General features: G+C 39.5%; 1 protein-coding gene across 2 annotated transcripts in view; it reads right to left on the bottom strand.

Annotated features, from left to right (window-relative positions):
* Positions 1-43: 43 nt before the first annotated feature.
* Positions 44-19,228, bottom strand: part of jak1 (Janus kinase 1) — a 39,146-nt gene continuing 19,961 nt past the window's right edge. For both annotated transcript variants that reach the window (XM_088927794.1, XM_088927792.1), the window contains exons 6-24: positions 18,497-18,833; positions 17,837-18,022; positions 15,201-15,358; positions 13,271-13,385; positions 12,700-12,898; positions 10,844-10,953; positions 9,947-10,096; positions 9,767-9,854; positions 8,589-8,716; positions 7,892-8,027; positions 6,310-6,461; positions 5,448-5,598; positions 4,234-4,328; positions 3,504-3,696; positions 2,734-2,855; positions 2,388-2,560; positions 1,994-2,111; positions 1,342-1,452; positions 44-652 (exon numbers count right to left, since the gene is read on the bottom strand). In XM_088927794.1, the coding sequence (XP_088783920.1) occupies positions 551-652; positions 1,342-1,452; positions 1,994-2,111; positions 2,388-2,560; positions 2,734-2,855; positions 3,504-3,696; positions 4,234-4,328; positions 5,448-5,598; positions 6,310-6,461; positions 7,892-8,027; positions 8,589-8,716; positions 9,767-9,854; positions 9,947-10,096; positions 10,844-10,953; positions 12,700-12,898; positions 13,271-13,385; positions 15,201-15,358; positions 17,837-18,022; positions 18,497-18,833 (2,824 nt within the window). In that variant the 3' untranslated portion in view covers positions 44-550. The remainder of the gene's footprint in view (positions 653-1,341; positions 1,453-1,993; positions 2,112-2,387; positions 2,561-2,733; positions 2,856-3,503; positions 3,697-4,233; positions 4,329-5,447; positions 5,599-6,309; positions 6,462-7,891; positions 8,028-8,588; positions 8,717-9,766; positions 9,855-9,946; positions 10,097-10,843; positions 10,954-12,699; positions 12,899-13,270; positions 13,386-15,200; positions 15,359-17,836; positions 18,023-18,496; positions 18,834-19,228) is intronic.

The following is a 19,228-nucleotide window of genomic DNA, read 5'->3' as shown; positions in this document are numbered from 1 at the left end:
CTAAGTCTCAGCTAGAGATGTCACAAACTATAATAGCAAGAAATAATATTCCAAACATTGTATATCTTTATTTAATAAAATGCATACATTTAAGCAGACAGAAAACAAGAAAATTAATGCCAGTGGTTTGTAAGAAAAAATTGATTGCACACATTACATTGACATGGAAAAATAATTACAAAAAAATGAAAAAAAAATGAACCTAATCTAATGAAAAATGTTTTCTAAAATGTTGATATATTTACAGATTAAAATGATCTGCTGAATATCATAATTAACAGTTTAAGGTATCTTTAGTCTCTAGGAAGTGAGTGAGCATTCAGCAGGATGAACATTGCCAAAAGCCTTGAATCTGTTTTATGCTTACAAAATACTGCTGTTCTGTATTTGAAAATAAAATTTACTGGGTACCACATGCAGAAACTTGAAAATAAATGAAATAAACATTTTAGGAAAACACAAAACTTTTCAGTAGCATGATCATGTCTTCTGTATGTCTGTCACTTCCTGTCCGCTGTATCTCTTTCAGTCAAGTTGACAATTTTCGTTTTTACATCTTTTCTATGAGCCCCTCGAATACCTCAATCAAGCCTTTAAACTCAATCCTCTTCTCTGGAGCGTGCTCCCAACATTTCTTCATTTGCATGTAAACCTGTAGTAAACAGAAAGGAGAAAGTGTTCCATATATACCTTCACAGCACCAGTGTATTCTTGAATAATCAAGCTAGATTGAAAATTTGAAGAACAATAAAGACTTTTAAAATATAACCAGTGCCAGCAGTCCTCCAGCCTGGATCTTTGAAAAGTATTTACGACGGCACCTTGCAGCAATCACCACAGTGCTAACTGATCAAGCTCAATGTCGCAGTGGTCACTAATACAAATGTATTTAAACGAATACTTCATTCATCATTACTTCATTTGGGTGTTTACCAAAATAGGAATCAACAGCAGTCTCAGGTTTATTCAAAATCTATAGTAAATAAAGTTTGCATATAAGAAGCAGACGTTTCTAGAAGCATGTAAGCTACATCGCCAGAGCCTGATGGTATCTACCCATTTGTTTAACCTATAAATAAAACTCCATCATCCGATTTTAAAGTTGTATTCATAATTAACTAAAAAAAACCCACAAGCAGTCAATTAAGGGTTTAAATAAGAAGTGAACTACAGAGTCCTGTGGGAGTGAAAACTCCGGACTTACTTCTCAAGGACAAGTCATTGGAAAGCCTGACCTAAATACTGGCTTTCAAGTATATATATATAGCACATACGTAAATACACCTTTCTTGGCTAGGATAAAATACATATGACAGCAGACTACTAATGCTATAACCTTACCATTTCCGGACAATTCGCTGGGCATGGTAGCCGTTTTCCATCTTCCAGTACTTTTACAAGTCTGGTGACTGTCATTTGACCTTGGGCTGGACCAATCATCTTCAAGAACATCTGGAAACATGTCGAGATCATTCTAACTTGAGCATTAAAAACTGAGCATCTGCAGCATTTAAACAAATACATCTGTTTTTCGTCAGCTGTTCAGTGGAGCTCTGAAAAGCCATAGATTAAATGGGTAATTTGTGTGCTCTGAAGTACAAGAGAAGCTGTGCTGTAAGTACTGTATGACAGCTGTGCTCCACTCTTTTGACTAGCCCAAGCTGCATGTAGCCTTTGGGCAAGTCATCTGTCGAAGCAGGCAGAGAGAGAAGCCATCTGCTGTACTAGAAAGATGGGACTGAATCCCAGGCTATTGGGTTTAAAGTTTGTTAACTGTTCAAATAAAAGCTAGTATAAGCTTTTTCAAATGTAGCGCAACGTTCTTTTTTCTGAACAGTAAATCAATTCTGTTTTAAACATTTTACCTTGAAATGTAATTCTTGGTTTAAAGTGGTTTACACTAGCAAAGTGCAGTGATGGGATACTCATCTGATACGGTTTGGGATATGTAAATAACAGGCTGCAAAAATGAATTGCAAGGCTGTTTGCGTACCGTCATTGGGCTGCATTCAGACTCGCAGTAGGTTAGCAGCTCATACATGGTCACCCCAAATGACCAGACATCTGAAGCAATGTAGAATTTGCAATGGACCAAACACTCTGGAGCGTACCTTTAAAGATGATTCACACAAAAGAATATGTCACATTAGAAAAATGATGTCAGAAAGTCTCCTGCACAACCTTAAAGACAGGGTTGCAAAGTCAATATAAAAAGTACCTTGAATATTAAAAATTAACAGCTGTGTTCTAATGGCTATCTGAATAGCCTTATGTATCAACATAACATATAAAGAGATTTCCATGAGCTATGGCTACTTTCTGAACAGTTCTCTTTCATTACTCAACACGCTTGACTGCTGTGTCTGTCCTCCCCTATCACGACTTACCAGAAAACAGGACTGTCCAGATCGTCCTTCACAGTGTAGTATCCCTCGTTGTCTTTGATGGTTTTAGTCAGGCCAAAGTCTCCAATCTTCACTGTGTTTTCATTTTCTACAAGGACGTTTCGTGCTGCTAGGTCCCGATGGATATAATTCCGGCTTCCAAGATAGTCCATGCCCTTGAAGAAATCAAACGTTTTAAATACATGGGTATAACCCTGTGAAGAACGGCATCCTTTTTTCAGATTAAGAATGTGAGAACTGAAAGACATCTAGTATTTAATCTATGACCTATTCCTCCTGTGACAGGAGGCCTATGTTCTTGCCGTACGACGTGTGACACTGAACTTACCTGACATATTTGAACAGCGTATTTCAGGAGTTTTTTCAGGTCGGTTTTTGGTTTGTTTCGTGGTAGGTACTCCTTCAGACTGCCCGCTGGCAGGTACTCCATTATAAGCTTCGTTGTTCTCCCTGAGGAAAAAATGTGGGGTTTTCTTAAAATCTGCTAATGAACTAATTTATCACTTAAAACATACTTGCTTTATGCTTTGATTGCTTAATTTGGTTCTGGCAAATTCCATCCATCCATTTTTCTAACTGCTTCATCAATATTAAGGGTCGCGGGGGATTTCGGCACTCAACCGGCACAAAGCAGACACACACTCACATCAGGGCCAGTTTTCCTTGAAGACATTTAATCAACTAGCTTGTTTTTGGACTGTGGGAGGAAACCCATGCAAACAGGAGGAGAACATACTGTACAAACTCCAAACTGACAGCACCCCAGGTCTAGAACTGAACCCAGGGCCCCAGCACTGTGAGGCAGTGTTACCCATCTAGGAAATTCAATCGTGTAAAAAAAAAAATACTTTAACTGTGATGGAAAGCTGGTACACTTCTCATGGACTGAATTTAAATGTTTATCTGTATTTCCAGCTGCCCTTCAGATGTGTCATCTGATTCAGTTCCTAAAGGTACAGGAGACTCTTAATATGATATTTAGAAAATCACCCCCAAGCATAATGTACATTAAAACAAAATAACTTGAACTCTTTGAAATATAGTTTCCCTGGCAATGACTGAATGTTGAAAATGTCACTCTTTTCTGGATAGGCTTGCCTTCTTCTCTGCAGATGCCTTTGTATTTGACAATGTTCTCGTGATAAAGGCTTTTCAGGATGTCGATCTCTCTGTGGAGGTTGGTGTCCTGCTCGTCCTTGTTTTCGGGCTTCAGCGATTTCACGGCCACCAGCTCCCCAGTGCGGTCCATGTCCGGGTCATATCTGCACAACTCCACCTTCCCGAAGTGACCCTGAAACCACACCGACAAGGCTGTTAGTCCATCCTGTTAGCAACTTTAACACGCTGAAGTCATTTCGAGAAGGACTTGACTCCTGGTCATTCGATCCCACCGGACACTGATGTTGCTCTATAACCTTAATTCGATTAATTCAAACTTTTTGTTTTTTCCCAATACTTAAAAAAAGGGAACTTTTCGGGTCACTTATGAAAATCTGTTCCAAAAAGCAGACCAACAAGGTATAATTAGTAAATTACGTGTTAAATGGGCAGATTGATTTAAATAAGCAAGAGCTCAGCTAGAAAAAAACAGCAGAGGCTGGAGTGACAAGGACCTTGGCTCGAAAGTCTTGATTTACAAGGAAAAGGGGACAATATGTAATGATACATCACTCGGCTATTCATGGAGGTTAATAACCTGTTTCCCAAACGGTTCAGGCATCTGAATGCCTGGTCTGTGTTGACAATTCTATTTTTTTGATACAGCTGAACCCTGCCACACAAAAGATTTAAATAAATAGATCAAGTAAAATGGTTCAACTCCACACACCTCTCCCAGATCTCTTATCTTCTTCAGGAACCTCTTCTCAAACACTGTGGGATCTACTTCCTGGCTGGGCATGGTACCAGAAACAATCTCAGGATCTGTGTGGGAGAGGTTTGTCAGTATTCCACAGACAATAACAGACCGTGTGAGTGTTTTACTTGGCATGCTTGCATTTTAGTTCAATGGCTTACTTATCCACTCTCCCGTTTAAATAGACAGGCCAGCACTGCAATGTGTATGTCATCGTATACTTTAAATAGAAACAGAGTTGAAGATACTGAATGCAAAAAGACAGATGTGTGATTTCTGTGACATCCACGAGGTGGGGACAGTGAGGGGAGTATTAGGAAACCAACAGGCCACTGTAGAAGCCGAGATAAGAGTGAGAGCTAACGCGACCAATAAAAATCTTAATGTGGTTTAATTGGTTTTGTTTTGAATGTGGTACCAGGTATTTAAAAAAATCACCAGAGGAGTTTTGGCCAACATTTATTTTTCCTTTTCAAATTAGTACAAATGGCTAGATACGGCCTTATTTATTAAAAAAAAACATCCCCTCTGTTTTAAAGGAACATATCCCAAATGCAGGAAAAAAGCCAGTTTAATGAAATTGTTCCTCTCCAGTTTTCTCTCATGGAAGTCAAAGGTTATGACACAAAGCCAGCAACCATTACCAGTGATGAGTAATGGGATGAGAGCAAACAGACATAAATGCACACACACCAGGCCAGTTATTCCAGAAGCGAAATTGACCTGCCAAATTAACCAAAGTAGGCCTTTGAACTGTGGGAGGAAACCGGATCACCTGAAGGAATCCCATGCAGAAATGGGGACAATATGCAAACTCCACCCAGATAGCACCCCAGGTACAGAATTGAACCCAGGGCCCCAGCACTGAGAGGCTGCAATGCTAACCACTGCGCTACTGTTCCGCCTGTTTTCAAAGCATAGAATGACGACTCAAAAATTATATTATTAAAGAGGTCCTTAACTTCAAGCCCCTGACATCTAAGAACAATTTTTTAGTCTTTTAATTATTTAAGTCAACAGTTCAGACCTACAATAAAGGTCCAGGATCAAATTTAGATGCGTTTTTGATTAATGTATGGACAAGAATTGAATGTTTTTATATCATGTTGATTATTTTTAGAATATTGCCCTGGTACGTGAGATCCTGTATCTGTATTTGAGTGAAAGCAGATGGTTTGTGGTCTTACTTTGTTCCTCCAGCTTGTTAATGTCTCTCATGATTGCTCTGAAGAAGGGTCTCTTCTTGGGGTCGTAGTTCATGCACTGCTTCATGAGATCAGCGAGCTCTTTGCAGTCTGGTGTGACCAGTGCGCATTCCGCTGCATAAAACCTCTCTTTCTGCAGAGAGAAAGTAAATCACAATGAGAACAGACTGTCCAAGAAAGCAACAAGACCTTTACTGAGGTTGATGCGGGAGCTGCGTTAGCATGCGTAGGCTGTAAAGCAACAAGTAAAGTTTTATTCCAGAAAAGAGAACAAAAGAAACACAACGACAATGACTCCACAAACAGACTGTGGAGCCTTCTTCGGCTGTGGAGCCGCCTTTAGGCGTCACACAACGTTTTGGCTGTGGAGCCTTCTTCAGGTGTCACACAACATTTGTTAAGATCCGACAGCCGGAACGTTCTGTTTCTTTTCTTCTCTTTTCAGCTTGGAATAAACTTTTCACTTGCAGCTATCATTAACAACTACATGTAGAAGATATACATGGAAAGAATCCACTTCAGTTTTCACCTCATTTGAAAACATAGCCCAAGAGTCATTAGTAAAGTAAATGACCTCATCCAAGTCAAATTCACGTTCTTTAGCTTTAAATATTCTCATCTAAGGGTACAAAAGGATTGTTAGGGATTTTGTCTTAAAAACAATGTGCCTCTTTTGGCATTGTGACTATGGCAAGAGAAGACTAACTCAAAGCTGACCACAATGCTACAGACAAGAATTTCCAAGGAGCAATCTGAAAATAATGTAGAGGGTTTTCACAAGCAACTAGCAGAACACGATCCATTTTGGTGGTGAAGGTGTCTCTTCCTGTTGTTGCCGGATTACCTCTGTGAGTTTCTTGTCTTTTAGTGGTGCTTCTCCATCATAGCAGATTTCCCACAGCGTGGTGCCAAAACTCCACTTGTCTGCTGCCACACTGAGGTTGCTGGTGTTCTTAATACACTCTGGGGCGATCCAGGGGATTCTCTCCACACATTCTGCAAAAAAGAACAACACGGTCAACCACAGTGTAGACGTAATTGGGACATGGCTAGACCTACAGACAGGAAAAAGGTACATACGCAATGTATTTCGACTTGTTTACTAAGGATCTCAGTTAACTACTCTGGCTTGGTAAATGTGATCAAGAACAAGTGGTAGGAGCTGTGATTATACTGCATCATTGTGTTTTTAGTTTCAAATGTGTGAATGAGATTTCAGGCAACACTATGATGGCTGAAAATAGATTCTTTGAAGTCTGTACTGAAAACCAGTCTTTCGAAAATCACTTGTGTAACTGTAACTTGAGTATACCCAATACAGTGAACACTGCAGCTCCTTGAAAGGACATTTCATAAGACATAAGCACAGAAGTTTTAGCTTTAAAGGGGTACACCTTTTGACAGATTTCATCCGAACTTTTCACCCAGCGCTGGATGTAAGGATTTAAATATTTCCATTTCATATTGCTGTGAGGGCAACAGGGTTTCAGTGAAATTAGCTTGTTTGCAGTTCACATTTTATTCTAAAAGGTTTGGAACAATGGATATTGTTTTCCTGTATTTGATCAGCTGGGCCTTGAGACAAGTGAACAGGGCAAAAGATGCAGATGATCAAAAGGGGTCTTGAAAGTTTACTTAGCATAATTATTAACTTCACTGTTCATTATCATTAAGACCACCTTTAAACAAAAAATATTAAACAGTGAACAGGCCAAGCCTAATTATGGTCCATCAGAATGGACTGTAGCATAAATACAGGAACAAAAACAAAGAAAATGCAAAAGCAAGGACAAGAAAGACATCATCATCACAAAAATAAGTGCCCTGAGATTCTGTCGAGGTAGTCTAAATGCTGAAAGAATACCTCTTTATCATATGAAGAGAGCTTGTGATCTTTTTTATTTGGACATTTTGATGTACGTTATTGTGTGTCCTGCTGGCTAAAACACTTCTTCTGTTTTTAGTGATGCATTGTTACATTAGGGAAATTGATTCAAATTGATTTGTGAACATCCATTTAGAGAGGGAGATTTAGTCTTGGTTAGGGCCCATTTTGTTCATTAACACAGGTTTTCTTTCTGCAGCCTGTGAAGGTGTTTTATTGTGTTCAGTTTGTAAAGACAGAATTCTAGGATTTCCTATGTCTGTTGAAAGTGGGGCTCTGGAACTCACAGCCCTTTAAATACTGGCATATTTTAACCATTGTATGGTGTTGTAATGTCGTTTTTGCATATTCTGTTGTTAATAAATATTTGTTTTGGGACAGATGATTATTTGATTATCTAGTTGTGTAGTGTGCTTTCTGAGTATAACGGCTGGAAATTTTATCACCACCTGGTTTGTTACAACGTAGATTTTAACAGATACTTTGCATCAGATACTAGCTCTGGCACAAGCAATATACAGAGAAACAGGAGAGAGCCTACCTTCTCTTGAGAGCACAGTAATGGGAATACCAGGGTCGCTCAGTTTGATGAAAGGACTCCCTTCATACTCCAGCCCCTTCCTGGCCAGGAGAATATTCTTTGTACACACATATCCATGGACCAGCTTCTTGTCCTCCTGAATTTGGAATAATGAAAAAATGTATTAGAAATGTTACTGAAACCATGTTTAAATTAGGAGCAGCAGCATTCACTTGGAATAAATAGATAATAAATGGATTTTGTTTCGACATGCATTTCATTGATGGTCCGTTTCCATATTAAAAGTGACACTTTACTACAACTTCTGAAAACTTCAGGTTTCTCACAGCTGCCTTTTTTTTCTTCTTGAGGCCCAATGCACCTTTATTTCCACTTCTGCTCAGAAAAGACATCTGCTAATTCATTCTGTCAGGAAACACTTAACTATTCAAACCCAGGTGACATGTGTCATTGAAGAAGTGAGACTCAGGCATGTATTAAAACAAAGAAAAGCAGAAGTATTGCACTAGACTGTCCATCATGGCTTGAAAAAATAATGTGTTGTAAGAATAGTTTGTGAACAATGTCTTAAGAGTTTTTTTTTAATTACCATATTGGCTGGCGCTATGAAGAATGATAAAAAGATTGCAGTGTAAGATTTGGTTTGAAGAATGGTTTGCCCCATACCAGTTTGCAGTCACACTGTGCCTTATCTTACCAGGTAACTCAGAGCGCTGGCTAGCTGCTTAGCAACTTGAAATTTCCAAACTGGCGTCAGATGACTGCGCTCCTTACGCATGAAGACATCCAGAGGGCCGGACTCGACAAATTCCTCCACCATAATATCTAAAACAAGGGAACAAGAACATGGGTTTTTATGAACTACTGATTTTAAGGTGCTTAGTATAACTATACACCAGTTCCACCATTAAAGGCACAGAGAGGTCCTCAAGACTAGTTTGGGTCTGGGGCATGTCATCAGTCTATTAGTTATCAATATTGTCAGTAACCACTTCTCTTTTTTGGTACTAACTCTGCTGTAATGCACCACAGAGCTCGCAGTGTTGTTGGTAAAAGTACTGTCAGTAACTGCTCCTCCAGTCACTGCAAATTGGCCTATATGACACTATGGGGCTTGCTGTGACAAATGATAAACAGTTCTGATATGTATTTCAAGAGTCTGGTCACAGATCTTCACACTCCCAGTGCTAGTGGCAGTTCATTCATGCCAGGCCAATTAATTAGTGGAATTAAATTTAAAATGGAAGTGTATAAAAAAAATAACAGCCAATTCCAAGTTTTATATAAAAAAGGAATGAAATTCTTTTAACAAAAAAACGCTACAGCAGCATAAAAATGTGGAACTGCTTCAGTCTCTGAAAGCAAGATAACACTGAAGAGCAGATAACATTTCTCTCAATCTGTGAAAAAGATGCCCTTACTTTTAACTGTTTTAACTTTACCATCACTGTTTCCGGAGTTGCACTCAATGTCGGGCATATACTGTATATCATCTGCATAATAATAATGATAACATCAGTTTATTAACCCTTTACAATTTCTTGCATTAGGAATTATCTTTTTGCAAAACCCAGCTTGCTCTCCATGAGACACACAGACAGGGAAAGAGCCTTGGGTCAGAGCGCAGGGTCTGCCATTGTACGGCACCCCTGGAGCAGTTGGGGTTAAGGGCCTTGCTCAGGAGCCCAACAGAGTAGGATTCTCCTGCCAGCCTAGGGATTTGAACCGGCAACCTTCCAGCCACAGGCACAGATCCTTAGCCACAGAGCCACCGCTCCACCGCAGAAGATAATAACAGACGTCCATTTGGTTTGGCAATTAATTTTAAAAATCCTAGCTAAGTTTGATTTGCTTCTCAATACCAAATGCACTTACTTTCCATGTCTCTTACACAGACACCGTGCAGAAGGGCAATGTGTTTGTGGGAGACTTGGCGCATCATGCTGGCTGTCTCAAAGAAGGCCTGCAAAAGGATAAATGTGATGAGAGTTGACCATACAAATGTCCAGACGTTGGGTGGACTACAGCACAAAGCACACTGAGAGAGGTTCTTACCATTGAGATGTCTCTGTGCCTAGAGCCCAGTACCTTCAGAACCACCTTCACCTCGTTCACAGCGTACAAACCATCCTCATCATCCTCACTCTTCACCTTCAAGATACCCACGTAAATGTTTGTCCTTGTTCCTAGGCCCAGATGATCTCCCTATAAAAAGGGGGGACATCAAGAAATTAACATGCTTATTGTTTTTAAAATATCACATATTCTGGTCTGAGATGGACTGGTGCCCATGTTATAAACTGCGTTGTGACCGTTGCTTGCTGTGACTCCCCCACAACACTGGATTAGCAGAAGCGTTTAGAAAATGGATGGATGCATGGTTAGAAAATAGATGTATTGATTTATTCTGGTACATGTTGCAAAAAAGAACCTTTTGCACTCTTTGTTATCTTTAACGTACAGAGTACTGCAAAGCAATGCATCTAGTCTTTTCTTTACATAAATGTACAGAATTGGAGAGTAATGTGTTTAAATCACCAAATCCTGACATCTATTATAGTAAACGTTCAGAGAATTTGTGTATTGTGAAGGATTAATTTTCCGGTGCAATAACTGAAAAAATATTATTTCATTACTTGGCTCAGTTTTTTTCCTGTGGGCAAACTGCCTCTCATTTATTTTCAATGGAGCAGGCAATTTGCCCAGGCCAAATTTAAAGACCTTTTGTGAAAAATCGTATTATGCTATGAATTATTTGTGAAGAGTTCGCTCTGTTCAAAGAATCACTGAAAGCAACTTTTGCAATAACATATCATGTGAAATTGATTCTATAGAGATATAAAGATGTCTGATTGAATTTACTCTTTAGTCTTAAAATAAGACCTTCAGTCTGGATGTACTGACATCTCAGTTCTTATGAGAAAGGGGCAGTGAGGCGCCATTTGGATATACCTGGACAATCTCCTCCTTTAAGATCCTGTGGAAGCTCAGCTGGCTGTCTTGCAATGGACTCTGGGTATCAGGGGCTGTGTTGTTTGTCACCACCAGCAGGTTTGAAATTTCTGAAACAGAGAGCACAATTGGATGCTACACAGGCTGTGGCAAAAATTACAGAGCTGAGAAGCACTCGTGTGATGAAATCTACTGCTTGACTTGTTCATGCAGTGTGTATCAAGCTTGATCACTCCTTAACTGCGTGCATAAAGCATTATTATAAAGACATTCGGATAACAGTCTTATCAATAAATGTTAATAATGCTGATAAATTACTATAATACATAACTGGTAGTTTTGTGTTGAAGACGCACCTTTCACTCATTAAATAGCTCTTCTTTTTAAAGGCTTCACTGCGTAGGTGTACAAGGGACAATGTTGTGTGGGTTTAAAAAGAGCTTGTGGTTTGTCATACTCATGTGGGTTTGCAGACTGGAAAACTTAAAAGTGTATCTGTGTCAAGTGCGAAGCATCAGTTGAGACTCAAGATATTGCATTTTTTTTCTTTGTGCCAGACATTCCTGCAGCACTCAGACACTTCCTGGTTAAGGGTATATCCTTACAAGCTTTATATGCAAAATGGATACCATCTAAAATGGTAGAGAAAAGTTCCAGACATATTACAATTTCATTAATCTATCATATGAACACAAAACATTTCACAACTTTCAACTACCCCCGAAGTAAACAGAGAGTCACATTGCTCTCATCAGCCGGAAACCACATTTACTATTCTTTTCCTGTTTCACAGAGATACAGCGACATTTAAAAACGTAAACACTTCTGAAACAGTGCAACATTTATCACAGGCATGTAGCTTTTCAGATCCGTGTACATACGTTTGTGTTACACAAGAATGAAAATACACAAATAAACATGCAACCAATGTGCAGTTGTCTAGCTGTTCAGCTGCAAACATGAAAAAACAAACTGTCTGAAACAAATGTGAAGTCAGCTCTGAAGTCAACCACACAATCTAAAGGTCAGCCAGAGACCTGGTACTTTTGTATGTATAAGGGGTACACTATATTTTGTATTCTAAAAACTGAGCTTAAAAAGGAAATGATAAAAAATGCCATCGTGCATACATGACCACAATGCAAAGACACCTATTAAGGAGACACTCCTCAAATAAGACACACCTGGACTAATTGAATAACTGTCACCCTGAAGGAATGAGATTCCACAGGAAGGACAGGTGCAATTACAAGAGGATCTGGAACTCCCATGACTTAACAGGAAGGTGTACTGTATAAAAGCAGCAAGGAGGAAACAGGCAGTAGGTCTGCATCTAGGCTCCAGCAGGGAAGGAAGGAGAGTTGAGAGCTGTGAAGGGAGTCTAGACAGCATGGGTCCTGTGCAGGCATGCAAGCAGATTTATTCATGAAATCAGAGAACTGTGTCTCTGGCCAAACAGGATCAGTCAGTATAGATAGGAATGAAGAGAGAATGGGGTTTTTAAAAAACATGAATCTGACAAGACAGATGGAGAAGAGTTGAGATCAAAGTGCAAAGTGAGTAGTGAGGATAATGACTGATTAGTGCAGGATGATTTGTGAAATGTAGATGTAGAGAGACTGGGAAGCACAAAGTCAATCTTGTAGAATACACTAGTGAACCCCTTAGGAAAGGGGTTTTAGTGCATATTAAGCCAAGTTCAAGGCACCAGTATTTCTTTGTGTAAATGTGACAACTGAGTGGAATTTGCAAATGAGGTAATTGAGAGGAATTCTCCTGTACTGGTCAATTTAAGAGTGTCTGATAATTGAAGAGCTGGGCATTCTTCAATTCAGCCCCCCTACAGCACAGCATACCTCGTGGCTGAGGAGGACAGCACTTCCTAAGCTGAAAGCTGACATTGTCAGTGCGCAGATACTGTCCAGAGAGATGCTCCATCAGCTCTTTCAGAGAGGAACGGAAAGTGTCGGTGCCACACAGTTTGTACCCGTGGCTCCCCACCTCAATCTGGAAGTTCTTATACTGGCGGATAGGTCTCATATCACAGCTGTCCGACTTGGGAGAGGGGAAAAGAAAAGAGAGAGCAAGAGTTGAGTTAAGACTGTCACGGAAACAGCAACATTTTCTGATCATCATTACATAAGCAGAGATAATATAATCTGCAAGTGAACACTGTTTGGATGTTAGTGGCTATTGTTTTGAGAATCTTAATCTGATTCAAACAAGGCCAGGGCTTCCATCATACAGCATTTTATGGCTGCTTTTTAATAGAGAAGAATAGGAGATGTTTGATGAAAAAATGGACAATTGGTAAACAAAACAAACAAATGATTATTAAACTTGAAATACGGCATAAAAACCCATCCAAGCACAATGTTCTGGAAAAGACAGAGCTCGTTCTCAAGCTGCACAAGGGGACAGAGGTACCTCAATGCAGGCCACAGTCATGAGGATGCTGTTGTAGTCAGTGCAGCTCCAGCGCAGAACATACATCCCTTCTTCATTCCCCTCCTGCCTCAGTTTGTGAATGGCATACTCAGTACTGAAAGGAGAGTCAAAATCTCAACGCCCTTCCATCTGGCAAATGGGATTAATGTGTACAGTACATGCTAGCTTATGTTAACACACAGAATGCTGAGTTACAGAAGGATCATTAATCTATCAGTTAGCATAGGAACAAGTAATAGGTTTATTCCATGCTGAAAAGAGAAGAAAGAAAACACAATGTTTCGGCCGTGGACCCTTCTTAGGCTCCAGAGCCGAAACGTTGTGTTTTCTTTCTTCTCTTTTCAGCATGGAATAAACCTATTACTTGTTCCTTTGCAGCCTACGCATGCAGCTACCCACCTGAACTATATCAGTTAGCATGACTACAATACATCAATTACAATTTCTTATTTGCAATAGGTACCACGTGATTGTGGTTTAAGCTAATGAGATTTTATCTCATACCATAATGATTGCATTGTTTTCATTGCAAAGAGTTTCTCTGCATCTTTTACTTGCTGAGTATTGAGTTGTTGGACATAAACAATAATCAAAACACCATTTTCCTGTGATGTCACTTTTGACCTCATTGAAACTTTGGTCCTCACCAGTTACACGGCAAGGACAAAAGGGAAATGTAGGAATTTATAAGCCCTACTATCACTAAAGCAAGATATGGGCAAAAACAACTTGTCAAATACCCCAGTCACTCTGGAAGTTAAATACCCTAGTAAAAAAATTACTAAAATGATCATTTATCATGAACACTCTGAAAAATCACTTTGTGTTGTTGGTGATAAATGTGATTTAAAACTTGGGCATGTAAAAAATACTACCAAATGAGGAACTTCTAGTGCAGAAAAATGAAATCTGCATTTGCAATAAAAGAAGGAATTTGTTCTATCAATAAAAAGCAAAGCAAATTTTAAAGGGATGCAAAATGTGTGTGGCTTGACTATAATACAAAATATTCACACAGGGCAACCCCACCAGGACATGGGCATTTAACTACTGCTTTATCAAGATTATTTCTTAATCCTCCATCTAAAGATAAAGACTCTTTTCGATAGACAAACAAATTTCGTAATGCAACAAAAAGACAAGATCTTTTTTTTTTGCTTTCCCAATAAAGAAAAATATACTGTGCACATGACTGTTGACTTTACTACTTCATCTCTGGACAATAAAACTGTTAATGTATCGCAGTTTAAAACAACACTCGGTGTAACAGAAGGATAGTATTGAAGTATTGGATAGTATCGATGCCATATCACCCTGCAACTCACAACTGGCAGCCCACTGAAGCTAAACAGGTGTGATCCTGGCCAGTACCTGGATGGGAGACCTCCTGGGAAAAACTAAGGTTGCTGCTGGAAGAGGTGTTAGTGGGGCCAGCAGGGGGCGCTCACCCTGCAGTCTATGTGGGTCCTAATGTCCTAGTATAGCGACGGAGACACTATACTGTAAACAGGCGCTGTCCTTCGAATGAGACGTAAAACCAAGGCCCTGCCTCTTTGTGGTCATTAAAAATCACAGGGCGTTTCTCAAAAAGAGTAGGGGTGTAACTCCGGCGTCTTGGCCAAATTTCCCATTGGCCCTCATCAATCATGGCCTCCTAATAATCCCCATCTATGAATTGGCTTCATTACTCTGCTCTCCTCCCCACTGATAGCTGATGTGTGGTGAGTGTTCTGGCGCACTATGGCTGCTGTCGCATCATCCAGGTGAGTGCTGCACACTGGTGGTGGTGGAGGGAAATCCCCATTACCTGTAAAGCACTTTGAGTGGAGTGTCCAGAAAAGCGCTATATAAGTTTAAGCAATTATTATTAATTATTAATTATTATAAGCCTATAGACAAGGCAACTGACCAGATGGGACCGTGACAACCATTCTGAAGATTCTGCACCACCGTTGGGGGTGCAACATCTGTGCACAGATAGTGATGGGCATCCACAGTTAGCCTGAAATATCCGTCAATCAGGGCAGTAAAGGACAAGGCCTCATCACGGAATGCCAACTGAAGTTCCTGCCAGGGTGAGAAATAGGCAATGTTAAAACAATGAGTGAGGCACATCTGCATATACATGAACAGTATATAGGCAGACGGCATGACAGTATAGAGGCTGACTGTCTTCTGTCCTTCAACTCAACATTTCTGCAAACAACAACATCTCCTTCTGAACTTTCCCCTCTCATTGGACAATGACCGCGCCACATTTGCAGACAGTACAGAAAGGCTAGCACTCAGCAAAACATCCTAGCAACATAAGCGCACGGAAAGCTTAGACTGCGAGTTGCTGAACATTCTTGCTGATAAGGAGAAATCATTTGCAAGTTCTAACAGCATGGTTTGATATCTCTCACGCAGAGAACAACAGCCTACTGTGTGGATAAATGCTATCTACTGAACTTATCACTTCAAATTTATTTTTGTAGATCTTTTCAGGTTTCTGTTACAATTCTGCAAAGATCAATTGACAATGGCACCATTTTGTTTTGCTCAGTGCTTCTGTGCATCTTAAAATAACTCACTTTTTAGGATTTTGCTACTCTATAAACAGTAAAGAAAATCCAGGTTCCTTTAAAAATATGTACAGATTATGATGCAATGCACTCCATTTTGTACTGCAGTAATTCACGATTAACAACTGAAGGAGGACCATAATATAAAAAATGTTATGTACTATCCTCGCCATTTCTAGATTCACTACAGCACAATTAGAGTTTTGCGTGAGACGTTTGAATTACAGGGCATAGCAGAAAACTCAGGTGCATTTTCAGACTTTCTAGCAACATAGGTCAAAAAGAACTGAAAATGTCCTTGGGTGCCTTATTCTAAAATACAAAAGTTCTGGTTTATCACTGCAGAGTTTCACATCTACCATTTCCAAAGCTCACAGTTCTATTTTTTTCTGAAGGGGAAGAAGTAAATCATGAGGTCTGAATTCACATGGACTTAAGTAACAGTTTTTATGCTAAGCAGAAGTGGTTTATACAAATCAAGAAAAGTGCCATTTTCATAAGGGCAAACTCCCACTTAACATAGGACATCCAGTACTGGATTGTGCCCTCCAGATTTATTCATACTTCCTTGAAAAAGAAATTAAAAAACGCCATAAACAGAACGGATAATGCGTCTTGCTTAAGAAAATTCAAAATATTGTCATACTTTCACTTTAATGTCATTGCACAGAGCAAAGTCATTTTAGACTTTGAATGATTTAAGTCAAGAACGCACTAGGGTCACATTTATTCACTGAAGTATGCATTTTGTACTGTAAATCCTCCTCTAGCAGAGATTACTGAGAAGAGGCCTGCTGTTTGAGGTTCTGGCACTTATTCCTTGCAGATGTGCCATGAATCCCACAATGTAAGCAACTGCGGATTGTCGTTTTTGACACTTCAGATTCTGAAGATGCCGAGATGCGTGGGAGATCTCCAACTGTTGCCTCTGGATTTACAATTGTCACTTGTCCCACAACCAAAGGTGGCAAGACAGAACAACGTTCTCTCCCTGGAAGGGCTGCCTTATCTCCCATCTGTATAATTATGTTATTTCTAATGATGATTTTGTCCATCTTTCCTGTACAGCTATTTTGATTTTCACTTGCCAAAGCGTTTTGATCTTTTTTGGATTTCGGATTTCTGATTAATGGATATACCATCCCTCTATTTTCTAACCAGTTCTTCCAATTGGAGACTGGGTACACCCTGGACTGGTCACCAGCCCATGGCAGGGCACCCTGTCAGACATACACACACTCGCACCTAGGGCCAGTTTCCCCAGAAGCTAATTACCCTACGAACAGTACCAGTATGTTTTTTAGACTATAGGAGGAACCCCCCCATGAACTCTGAAAGAATGGCTATATACAGTACAGTGCCAGAAGCCTTAAAGTTTTCTATAATGGACACTACAGTGGAAAGTGATTCCCTGTTGTCTGAATTCTTTTATAGCCATTTCCCAACTGGCGGAGGTAAATGACCATTTGCCTGGAGCCTTCAGAAAGCTGTCTGTCTTTAAGCACGACGATGCATGTTACTGAATGTTTTCTGTGTCTGACCTCTTATTATACCCCCAGAAAACAGGAAACCTTTAGAGGCCTCCATAAGGTTCTGGAAGCTTCTACTGCATTTCCAAAGAACAGCGTTGTTATTTTAGACTTGACTTTGTTGGTTTTTATGTACAGTAAAGGAATACTTATAGGTGTAAATAAATGACAATTGTGATTTTTGGAATTCAGTGAATTATGACAAATGTTACTTTACTCTGCTATTACCATTCCAGTATAACGTTTTGTATACATTATTTAAACATCACCCAATCCACAACTCTTTTTTTCTTACAGTTTAATGATGCTTTCTGTTCCTACAGTGTGTTTCATTGTGTATATAGGTATAATATAACTCCGGATGCCATACAGTTGAATGTAAACTAAATTTACAAAGTCTCAAACATGATTTTTTATATCCCTTCTGATATAAATTACATTTTAAACCATACCATCCTTTTGTTGTCCTGTGTGTAAATGGTGACTGTAGAATCCCTGAGGACAATGTGGGTGATGTTGTTGAATTCTGAAAAGAGTTTCCAGCCATCACTGAGATTGTCCTTTTTTCTCTCATTTTTCTTCTTATTTTCCGTCCGGATCTTCCTGGATTTATTTTTTTCTTTTTGAGTGAATACGATCTATTTCACACAGAAGACAATAGATGACCTTGTTAACGTGCCATGAAAAAAACATCAAGTATATGTTAAGATAAGATAAGATCACTTTATTAGCAATATACAATTTCTTGCATTAGGAATGTGTCTTTTTCGCATACCCCAGCTTGCTCTCCCTGAGACACACAGGCGGGGAGAGAGAGAAGCTTAGGGTCAGCCATTGTACAGCGCCCCTGAAGCAGTTGGGGTTAAAGGCCTTGCTCAGGAGCCCAACGGAGTAGGATTCCTCTGCTGGCTGTGGGATTTGAACTGGCAACCTTCCAGCCACTGGCACAGATCCTTAGCCATAGAGCCACCGCTCTTGGCTTACAAACTCAAATGTTTGCAAGAGAAAACATTTTATCCTCAATCCCAGGACCTTGTTTAAGCATTACTGTACGTACACATGTTTCAAAAATTTCCACAACGTCAGACAAAAATAACAAAATAAAATCTTACATTGACTGGTTTCTCCCTCAACATTATTCCCATTTTCCCAGACACCTGTATTTCATACAGTGGCTGCTCTTTGTTGTATGGCAGGCAGCTCTCGTTTTCCACGCAGATCTGTAGCATGGAAGTCTCAAAGATTTCTGTGCCAAAGTGCTTGGTGAGACTTTCCAGAGTGGAAAGGTACTTCACTTTCAGATCATGCATGGTGACGTTGCTGTCTGTGACAGTCTTGTTGTTGAACTCGTTGAGAAAGCTCTTGAACACGTTGTTAATTCTGATGCGGGTCAAGAAGTTGCGCTGCTTGATGGCTTTGTTCAAAGTCTCTGGAATGTATTTCTTATAACTGCAACGGAGTCGAGGAAATTGTTTTAAAAAAAAATCCGAATCAAAACTAACATTTCTAATTTGTACTCCTAAATCTAGAAGCATGCAAAATTCCTAAATATTCTGTAACTGTTTCTGATCAAATAACAAAAAATTAAATTATAATAAAAAAATAAACAATGATGGAATTCTCCATTTTGATCCCTGTAGCAATGATAGTTCATGAATATCCTTTGTCTAAGAATGAATATGAATGCAAAATATTTCTGTATGTATAATATATTGCCCCTATAGTGGATTTTTTACTTTCTATGGAGATTGTCTTTTTTAATACGTATTAGTCTATCACACCTTAATGTACCTGCTCCCTATTATACTTTACTGACTACAATTGACTTGGACTGTGAAGACTTC

This window comes from Atractosteus spatula, chromosome 11 (assembly GCF_055471065.1).
Source record: "Atractosteus spatula isolate fAtrSpa1 chromosome 11, fAtrSpa1.hap1, whole genome shotgun sequence".
NCBI lineage: Eukaryota > Metazoa > Chordata > Actinopteri > Semionotiformes > Lepisosteidae > Atractosteus > Atractosteus spatula.
This window is presented reverse-complemented; position numbering and strand designations above follow the sequence as displayed.